The 9,180-nt window shown below is 42.3% G+C and overlaps 2 protein-coding genes across 6 annotated transcripts; one reads left to right on the forward strand and one right to left on the reverse strand.

Annotated features, from left to right (window-relative positions):
* Positions 1-134: 134 nt before the first annotated feature.
* On the reverse strand, positions 135-2,272 carry lsm11 (LSM11, U7 small nuclear RNA associated). The gene is made up of 4 exons (XM_034544024.1): positions 1,800-2,272; positions 1,210-1,349; positions 1,044-1,127; positions 135-733 (listed from the first exon to the last, which is right to left on the reverse strand). The coding sequence occupies exons 1-4, from the start codon at positions 2,251-2,253 to the stop codon at positions 380-382; spliced, it is 1,032 nt and encodes a 343-aa protein (XP_034399915.1). The 5' UTR covers positions 2,254-2,272; the 3' UTR covers positions 135-379.
* thg1l (tRNA-histidine guanylyltransferase 1-like) lies at positions 2,204-8,584 on the forward strand. Of its 5 annotated transcripts, XM_034544027.1 has the most exons (8): positions 2,698-2,902; positions 3,001-3,081; positions 3,569-3,772; positions 3,875-4,051; positions 4,145-4,314; positions 4,420-4,508; positions 5,593-5,700; positions 7,949-8,584. In XM_034544027.1, the coding sequence occupies exons 3-8, from the start codon at positions 3,579-3,581 to the stop codon at positions 8,108-8,110; spliced, it is 900 nt and encodes a 299-aa protein (XP_034399918.1). In that variant the 5' UTR covers positions 2,698-2,902; positions 3,001-3,081; positions 3,569-3,578; the 3' UTR covers positions 8,111-8,584. The 5 variants fall into 5 exon arrangements, with proteins under 5 accessions (XP_034399919.1, XP_034399918.1, XP_034399917.1 ...); XM_034544028.1 differs by lacking the exons at positions 2,698-2,902; positions 3,001-3,081 and adding an exon at positions 2,204-2,309; XM_034544026.1 differs by having other exon boundaries at positions 2,698-3,081.
* The last annotated feature ends 596 nt before the right edge of the window (positions 8,585-9,180 follow it).

The raw sequence follows: 9,180 nt of genomic DNA on the forward strand, positions 1-9,180 counted from the left end.
TGTTTATGCTGCCACCTGCTGGCCAATAACCAGAACACAAGCGCACTTATTGACGCCGTTGCACAACGGTGTCAAAATAAATTTCCTTTAGTGGCTGTCAGACAAAAAAAAGAAAGAAAGACAAGACATGCCTATAATTAGAACTGAGAAGCTTTTATTCCTCAAAAATAAAGATAATTTCTCTGGTGGGCGGAGGAAAAAACCTCCATATCAATATGATATAACATTAGTCCTTGTTTTGATTCCCCCGAATCTAATTAAATCAAATCTCTGGCAGTTCATCGACGGTATTTCACGCCTATAATTTCAGATGATCGGCGTAAAATGAAACTTAAATTTAATTGGCTGTAGCCCACTTTTCTTTAATCCAGGGGAAATGTCAGACTGCAGGCAATAAGCAGAGCGGCTGTGGGTTCACCAGGAGAACGTTCTCCCCCCGGATGAACAGCTGGTTGATGTGGCGTGTGTGGACCTTGCCGTACGTCTGGGAGTCTTTCTTCCGACGGCCCTCTGGGCCCGAGACTTTGTGTTTATCCCATTTGACTCCAACAGCGTCGGACAGTTTGGACTCCGCCCCGCTGTCCCCTCTCTTGCTAGTCGGGTGAGCAGACTGGTTTTTCGGGGTACTTCCTGGGTTTGCAGGCTGATGCTTGCTGGCTGTTTCCTGGGCTTCGTGCTTTTTTGCTGGCTCATCACCTCCCGGGTTCTCCTGGAGCTTTAGCTTCTCGAAGAGCTGCACAGAGATTTCAGTCACATTAACAGGAAATTAAACCCCATTTGAATATTTATGGACGTCATTTTTCAGCAATAGCCCACATTCTTTAATTGCCTCTCTATATAACAATAGTATTTACAGAACCAGTGCATGCAGCACCACTGCTAATGAAAACAATACTTCTTACTGCTGGTTCAAATTAAAAGTGGGCCAGCTTTTATTGCTGTGCAGGCGAGAACTTGTTTTGCTGTGCTGGCGTCACCAAATCAACGGGGACCAAGATCGTACAGATATGTCAGTCCGATAGGCATTGAAAAGCAGGGCCTACCCGGGAGATGGTGAGGGCCTTTTCATGGTAGAAGGCCTCTCCAAGCAGAGGCTCTCGGTACGTCTCATCTACATCGACCATTGCCTGAAAAGGAAAAAACAAGTAAGGCAAGGCCAACTTTAAGACATCATCGCATGGTCACAAGTACACAAGTGCGAGAGCTCACCATGTTCCAGAACTTGTCGAAGGCCACGACAAAGCCGGAGCACACTCCCCTCAGCCCCTTGAAGGTCCTGATGTGAACTTTGACCCTTATCCTCTCCTCGACACATCTGTACAGCTCCCCCAATGGACTGCCTTTACACACTGAAGACACATGACCAACAGGTTGAACTTTTAAACTGGATTTGAACAGATAATCTCTGGGTCCAGCTTCTGAGTTATGAGGATTCGCTTCAAAACACTGTCAGTCTTTGAGTCGGGGACTGTTGTTTGAACTAAATGAGAAATTCAAAAGCATCCCATCATGGCCTCAGATTAACATACGTATCGATATTCACAACACGCCTGTGTATTCGGTTGTGCCTTCAGCTTCACGGTAATAATGTGTGGGTGTCCTATTTGAAGAGCAGGACAATGCAAGCTGTAAAGTGGTGACCAGGTATTAGTCTGACATGACCTTATTAAGAACGAGTCATAACCATAGACTGTGACATAATTCATCATTTGAGTGGCCCTGTGCATTGTGTGCAACGTTTAACGACACAAGTATGGTGAAGTGCTGATGTTGCCATTCGCGGTGGTCGATGGACCTACAGGGCATCCTGGTCAGGACGTTTTTCTGGAGCTCCTGCCTCCTCCTCCGCGCCGTGCCGCTGCTCTGCGCCTTCTCCGACACCGGGTTGTTCACGATGAGCTTCTTCAGCCTCTCGATGCGTTCAGGGTCCGCCACCCCTTTCATCGCCTTGAGCCGTCTCTTCTCCACATTCTCCGGCTTGGCTCTGCCCCGGCCGCCCTTCATGAAGCTCTCGTACGCCGCCACATTGTTGAAGCCCTTGATATTTGGGAAAGGCAGCGGTACAGTCGGCGAGTACAAGGCCAGGAGCGGGTCAAAGTGATCGGAGCAGACGTCTACTCTTTCTGCGTCATCGTCTCCGGACCGACTGCCCGCCGCTGCTTGGTGCTCCGGGGCTGATGGCGCTCTTGAACAGCTTGGAGCGGCCGTGTCTTTAGTGTCGGACTTCACACTCCTCCTCTCTCTCTCCTCCATGTTTGAAACAACCGCAGATGAGCAACACGAGCACACGTAAAAGCAGAGAATCCTGGGTAAGTTTCTGCCGTGGTCCGAGGCGGAGCTTACACTCTGCGCCTTTTTCAAGAGACACGAGTTTTTCAATCCCGGAAGCGTTTTTTTATGTTGTTGTTGTTGTATGTGTTTTTTCCCCTGTAATGATTTGATAGTAATAAGCTAATTAAGTATTCGTCCATAACACAATATCAACGAATTTCCCCAGAAAACAGCCGAGCCTTCATCTTAACCACCAGCTCCGTACAACTTGTTTCCTCTTATACATACACGATCTTTGGCATCCCCCTTCCCTCCATAACCACACGATGGTGCTAAAACACAGATTGTATATTTGCTTGCTTCTACATAAGTATGGTACATCTGATTGCTTTGAAATGCATATATACATAAACTCCAAAGCAGAAACACAATAATACATTCATGGACTTTTAAAGAGGGTGAACAAGCAACTGAGAGCAATGCGCTATTTTATTTTGATTAAGTGTTTGTTAATTTAAGGCTTGTGCTCCGGAACCTTTGTTCGGTGGTTTGTGGCTTCACTACGACATATGTCGTTGATGGACTATACACAAACCAACGTGTGTGACCCGACAACTGTCTCAGGATAAATGTAATTATTAGTCGACGACATTGCTTAATTACCCTTCTATATTGAATATTGGTGTTTGTGTAACTTACGAAATAGTAAGATATTAACGCATGAAACAGACAGGTTTCCTCGGAGCAACGTTAGCTAACGTGCTGCTCACTGTGGGTGCACGAGACTAGCACAACACATGACATCCAAGTGTAAGTAATGACTAACGTTATAGATGGCCAGATTATTAGTCATGAGTTGGATCTGTGAATTGACTTCGATTTCAAAATGTAACGTTAGTTGTTGTGGGTCGTGGGCGATAGCACCAACACTACCGTTTCAATATTAAAGTTAATGTGTTATTATATAATGCAGTGAAATAGAATATGCCATGATTAATGAAGTGAATGTAATAGTATCATCATTATTTTTTATTGTCCTAGTCACCATAAATTACTTCTAATCACATGCATGTCTTCCAGGATACATTAACGGATGTCACCGCTGCGCACATAACAGCAGCAGATATATGAATATTGCAGAATTAAGAAGAGTGTTCATATGACCTTACATGTGAAGGGTTCATTTAAAAACTATATATATATATATGTTAATCCTGCTGTAAATCTGTTACGTGTATGTATATTTGTTAATTTGTTAAAGTATATTATATGTGTGCTTATTGCTTTGTCTTTTCAGGAGCACCCTCATGCTGATCGGAAAGGCCTGGAGATTCGGTGGACGCGTCAGGTCTTGTGTCGTCAAACCTCTGGCCTGTCTCTTTACCGCTTCCGGCAACATGGCCAAGAGCAAGTTTGATTACGTCCGCAACTTTGAAACGGATGACACTTGTCTCCGAAACTGCTACATTGTTGTGAGACTGGATGGGCGCAACTTCCACAAGTGAGTTTCCTCTTCACGCTGTGAGGACATGAGTACTGTTGCAAATCAGGAGGATGATGCATCACTCTCTCGTTCTAAGTCGCTTCATGTATTTTGTTTCAGGTTCGCAGAGCAGCACACGTTTATAAAGCCCAATGACAACAGGGCTTTGGGCCTGATGACCCGGAGTGCACGCTCCGTCATGGAAGAATTAGAGGATATCGTTATTGCTTATGGTCAAAGTGATGAGTTCAGCTTTGTTTTCAAGAGGACCTCTACTTGGTTTAAGAGGAGAGCCAGGTACCAATGTTTTGCCACGCTGTCGTCCAATGTCATTCCCACACAAGCTTTGCACGCCTTTGACTTAACTTCTTCCTCTCTCTCTTCTGGCAGTAAGCTCATGACTCATGTGGCCTCCCAGTTCTCCTCCTCATATGTGTTTTACTGGAAGGAGTTTTTTGGGGAGCAGCCCCTCTTGTACCCCCCAGGCTTTGATGGGCGTGTGGTCCTGTATCCCAGCAACCGCAACCTCAGAGACTACCTCAGCTGGAGGCAAGCAGATTGTAAGTGCACAATGTGCTCCAACTATTGTACAGATCATGCATTAGACCTCCAGTTTAATCTGTTCATTAGGCTGACGAATGCACACGTGTCCTTGTGTCTTTCAGGTCACATAAATAATATGTACAACACAGTGTTTTGGACTTTAGTTCAAAATGGAGGACTCACCACAACCCAGGCAGAGGATCGCTTAAAAGTGAGAGACAATCTCAAGTTGATTAATATGTGTTTGTGTGAACATGTACAGATGCATGTGTTTGAACATATATACCGTGTGTTATGATAATATCAAAAGAGAATACCTCTTTTCGTCCCTTTGAATATCTTTAAAGAACCGGATAAGATCAAGAGAAGAACAATGACATCTCCAAACCACGATAAAAAGAAATCTGAAGGACAAAACATCTTCCTATTTAAAGTCTATAAAACATGAATACATTTATTAAGACATAACACTGTCTACTCACAATTAATGTTTCAGTCTTGCTACAGATGAGATGCACATTTATTTTGAGTTTTTTTTTAACTGAAAGACACTTCAAAGACACATTTCCATTACTTTGTGATTCACACTAACAATTGCAAATGGCTAAATATAGTTCAACACAGCTGCTCCCCTTATTAATAACTATGTATTAAACAACTCAATATACACTGTGTGTGCGTGTGTGTGATAATGATAGTAATTTGCCGGTTTCTTACCCATGTTCCACCTGAAATGCCTCTGCGGCCTCTGAATGCATTATTTAGTATTTGTGATTAAAAGTAAGTGAACTTTGATCATATAAATATTTTATATGTGTTATGTTACCAAGAAGCCGTGGTTCTGGATGCCAGGGGAATGCATTTGAAGGTCACCACAATATTTACTCCTGGTTTATTCTTGTTGGAGATGAACACAGCTGTCCTCTTGAAGCCACTTCATTCACTGGTGGGCTCTGCGGGGAGGGACGAGTTGTGGAAATGTTGGCGAGTCATCCCATCAAACTGTTTTCCATGCCGCTTCCTCGTTCCTTTCATCATTTCATAAACATTTCTTTGGAAAGAAACCTGTCCAAATCAAAGAAGTCAATGATAATCTTCCTTATAAGTCACAGATGGAAATCCTTATTCAAACAACAAAACAACAGAGCCGGTGGGTGGTGTGGTCATTTTAATGATTTTAATGGTGGTCTGGATGATGAGATGACTTTTCCCTCGTATGAGAATATTTTTGTTTCCGCATATGTTTGTAATATTTGCATCCATAATACGTCTAACTTTGTGACATTTCCCTCCAGGGAACATTGGCTGCAGACAAAAACGAGATCCTGTTCTCTGAGTTTAATATCAACTACAACACTGAGTCTGCCATCCACAGGAAAGGCACCACTCTCATCTGGGAAAAGGTGAGCGGCTGCAAAGAGTTTGGAAGTCTGCACAATTATTGCAGAGAAATTCACTTGGATATCTTTGCTTTTCAACGTGCGATGATGGGTTTAAAATCCTTACTGCAGCCACATGACAACATTTTCACTCTGTAGGAATACACAAAAACTCAAGCAGCTTACAATACTTTATTAGTAGATCTTAATACATATTGAAAGAAAAAAATATGTCATGCTACAAAAAGTGGTTAGCATCATCGTGCACAATACAGGATGCTACAGTGCTGCAGAGCCTTTACCTCCACATATTATGCATTGTGGCTTATTAACGAGAATTACAAAAATACAGTAACACACCAAACTCAGAAATGCAAGATGTATCACCATTTATTTATATATATATATATATATATATATATATATATATATATATATATATATATATATATATATATCTTAACACCTAGCAGTCTTAACACATTATTTATTGCTTATTAATCTGTACAAAAACAGAAGTGTGAAAACAGAAGTTGTGGTTTTACTGGGGGTTATGTGCTGGACTGTTTCTTGGCCTTGTGCATGGACTTCCTGTAGTAAGGTGGTACCTTCCCCCAAAGATATGGTGGAAATATCACACTTGATATATCATGAAGCCTTTCATTTGAATGAATAATTTGAAAATGTAACTGATAATAGAGTTGTCTGGCCATAAAAGAAATGACCAGTTGATCTTTACATATCCAGACTCCAACAGTGGCATCGCTGCTAGGTCTCTGTGACCTTGTTTTAGACAAAAGACATGCAGCTTCTCTACTGTACTTTTATGTAATCAGGATCCAACTCTCAACTCTCAACTCTCGAGCAATTTTGATCAAATTAGTTTAGCTGAAGCCCGTTTTGTTTTAATAATACCTCTATAATAAGTTAGTGAACAATCACACACTGCACTTACGTACATTAGCTCTGGTGTAGTTGCTCTTTTCTTAATGACATTAACTGACTGCTTCGATCAGCTCACTTGAGCCAGTGCCAACACTTAGTGACTCGACATATGGAAGGTATCGAAGTAACCAGAACATGTTGAGGCAAGTGGTGCGGTTATTTAAAGACGGCATGTTTACATGCAGGGCCTAAACTTAATCCTGTTGGAAAAAAAACACGGAGGAAAGAGTCGACACAGCCTCAATAATATAGTCCTTAAATAGCTTTAAAATATGTCCTGTACTCGGTTCTGATTCGTCACGTAGCTCCTGAGAAGTAAGCTGCTTGTACATCATATTATTGAGACTGCAATTGTGAGCAAACAAATGGGGGGGGGGGAATGTTGATGTAGTCATCACCCACTTGTTGAAAAGAACCACAGAACAACATGGCTGCAAAGCCACAATCATTGGCAGAAACAGCTCAGTCAAATTCATTCAACAATATAATCGATTCCGCGCATTCAAAAGGTGATTTCACTTGTTAAGAAACCGCTCCAAATATTTGAGGCAATTTAGATGGTGGGACTACAAGGCTATCGGTTGGGATAACCATCGTTGAATAATGCATCAACACTCCCAATAGGAAATTTGTCTTATAAACTGGAGATTGGATCAAATGTGGGAATGAACCAGGATAGGATAGACCTACCCCTTTAAGAAATAATGATGAACAAATGCAGATGGTCCTTAAACAACCCCTTTAGATATTTGAATCTTAATATCTTAAGGATCTTAACACCTAGCAGTCTTAACACGTTATTTATTACTTATTAATCTGTACAAAAACAGAAGTTGTGGTTTTACTGGGGGTTATGTGCTGGACTTTTTCTTGGCCTCGTGCATGGACTTCCTGTAGTATGGAAACTGTGTCTGATTCCTTTTAATAGGGCCGTCCTCGTCATTTCTGTTCTACAACAGAACTGGAAACTCGTTTGTTTTCACGTCACAGTTCCCAAATGACAATAAGTGAAATAAGTTGCCGTTAAATAGATCATTTAAATTTGACCACATGGCATTAAGGTGGTACCTTCCCCCAAAGATATGGTGGAAACATCACACTTGATATATCATGAAGCCTTTCATTTTAATGAATAATTGGAAAATGTAACTGACAACAGAGTTGTCTGGCCATAAAAGCAATGACCAGTTGATCTTTACATATCCAGACTCCAACAGTGGCATCGCTGCTAGTGCTGAACAGAAAATGTTTAACATTAATCGTAACACTCCTTCCCTTCAAGTTGACTTTCATTGTACAACCAATATTCCTCATTCTGTGTGTCCAGCGGGATGAAACTGCCACCAAGCGCACAAAGCTACCAAACGGGGAAGAGACGGACGTGGCCGTGACTCGCAGCCGGAGGAGGGTGCACGCCCACCACTGCGACATCATAGGGGAGCCATTCTGGGCGGAGCATCCAGACATCCTGGAGGAAGACAACTGCTGACGGCTCCTGAGCTGCTGCAGAGGAAAACGTACTGAACTGAGTGGAGCCATACAAGCAGTGGACATATGATAGAGCAGCTCGATGTTGACTGATGGAGATGAACAACGGTGTCAAACAGCATGCTACCCGTGAAGCTTAGTGCTCCATGAATCAGTCGTAGGAGTGTTTTCTGAGACTGAAGCCTTTGATTGACAGCCGGAACATATGCCTACATTTACATATTAAACTTCAATCATAATGTTCCCTTAACGTAGGATGTCTTTTGCTTAAATTGATGATGATGCCTGTCGAGCTCAAAGGGAAGCGAGATGATTTCATAATCTTTTAGCAGCGGGTGTTGAGGACGTACACAGCCGGCTGATTCTGCCCCGGACATCTTCCCACTCCTAGTCGAGTGAATGCTCTACTCGGGTTGCTTTTTTCAAAAATATATCCTCATTTGATACCATGAATAACATTTAAATACTACCATCACTTGATCTTTCAGCATGTCTAACACGATACCTCTTGACCCACTGTCCTCTTTTTATCTTTGCTGAGGGTTTTTATCTCTGTGTGGGCTTTTAGAATCTATCCTTTTTGTTCAGGTTCCTAATCTTTGAATTGTAATGCGTCTGCTGAGGCCAATATGCAAAGTGTTCAATATCACTTAGTCTGGAGTAAGAAAGAGCATATCTGAGGTATAGCAGAGTAGAGCAGAAACCAATACCTTAGCAGGAGCAAGTGGCCTTGTCTTGCAGCCAGGACGGCATTGAGAGATGGCTGTGGATTTGGCAGCCTGCACTGTCATCGGTGCTAAGAATATACCTCACACACCCTCTGACATGTGCTCTGTGGCATATTTATCATTGCACTCAGAAATGACCGGCTAAGTATGAATGGCTGCTGGAAGCCTGAAGTGGGACAAGCCAACTGTATTTTGATACTGTGTAGTAGGCTCGGTTACTGTCAGGTATTAGAGCTGTATTTTTGGTCTCCGAGACCTTGTTTTAGAAAAAAGACATGCAGCTTCTCTACTGTACTCTTATGTAATCAACTCAAATTAGTTTTGCTGAAGCCCGTTTTGTTTT

This window comes from Cyclopterus lumpus, chromosome 10 (assembly GCF_009769545.1).
Source record: "Cyclopterus lumpus isolate fCycLum1 chromosome 10, fCycLum1.pri, whole genome shotgun sequence".
In the NCBI taxonomy this organism is placed as follows: domain Eukaryota; kingdom Metazoa; phylum Chordata; class Actinopteri; order Perciformes; family Cyclopteridae; genus Cyclopterus; species Cyclopterus lumpus.

What these genes read in the sequence shown, in the direction of transcription:
- lsm11 (XM_034544024.1), bottom strand. Translation starts at nt 2,253, where the DNA reads ATGGAGGAGAGAGAGAGGAGGAGTGTGAAGTCCGACACTAAAGACACG. An exon ending in CGTCCTGACCAGGATGCCCT is followed by an intron (nt 1,350 to 1,799) that starts GTAGGTCCATCG and finishes ATGTGTCTTCAG; the next exon opens with TGTGTAAAGGCAGTCCATTG. An exon ending in AGGCCCTCACCATCTCCCGG is followed by an intron (nt 734 to 1,043) that starts GTAGGCCCTGCT and finishes ATCTCTGTGCAG; the next exon opens with CTCTTCGAGAAGCTAAAGCT.
- thg1l (XM_034544025.1), top strand. An exon ending in CAGCTGGAGGCAAGCAGATT is followed by an intron (nt 4,315 to 4,419) that starts GTAAGTGCACAA and finishes TGTGTCTTTCAG; the next exon opens with GTCACATAAATAATATGTAC. An exon ending in AGGCAGAGGATCGCTTAAAA is followed by an intron (nt 4,509 to 5,592) that starts GTGAGAGACAAT and finishes ATTTCCCTCCAG; the next exon opens with GGAACATTGGCTGCAGACAA.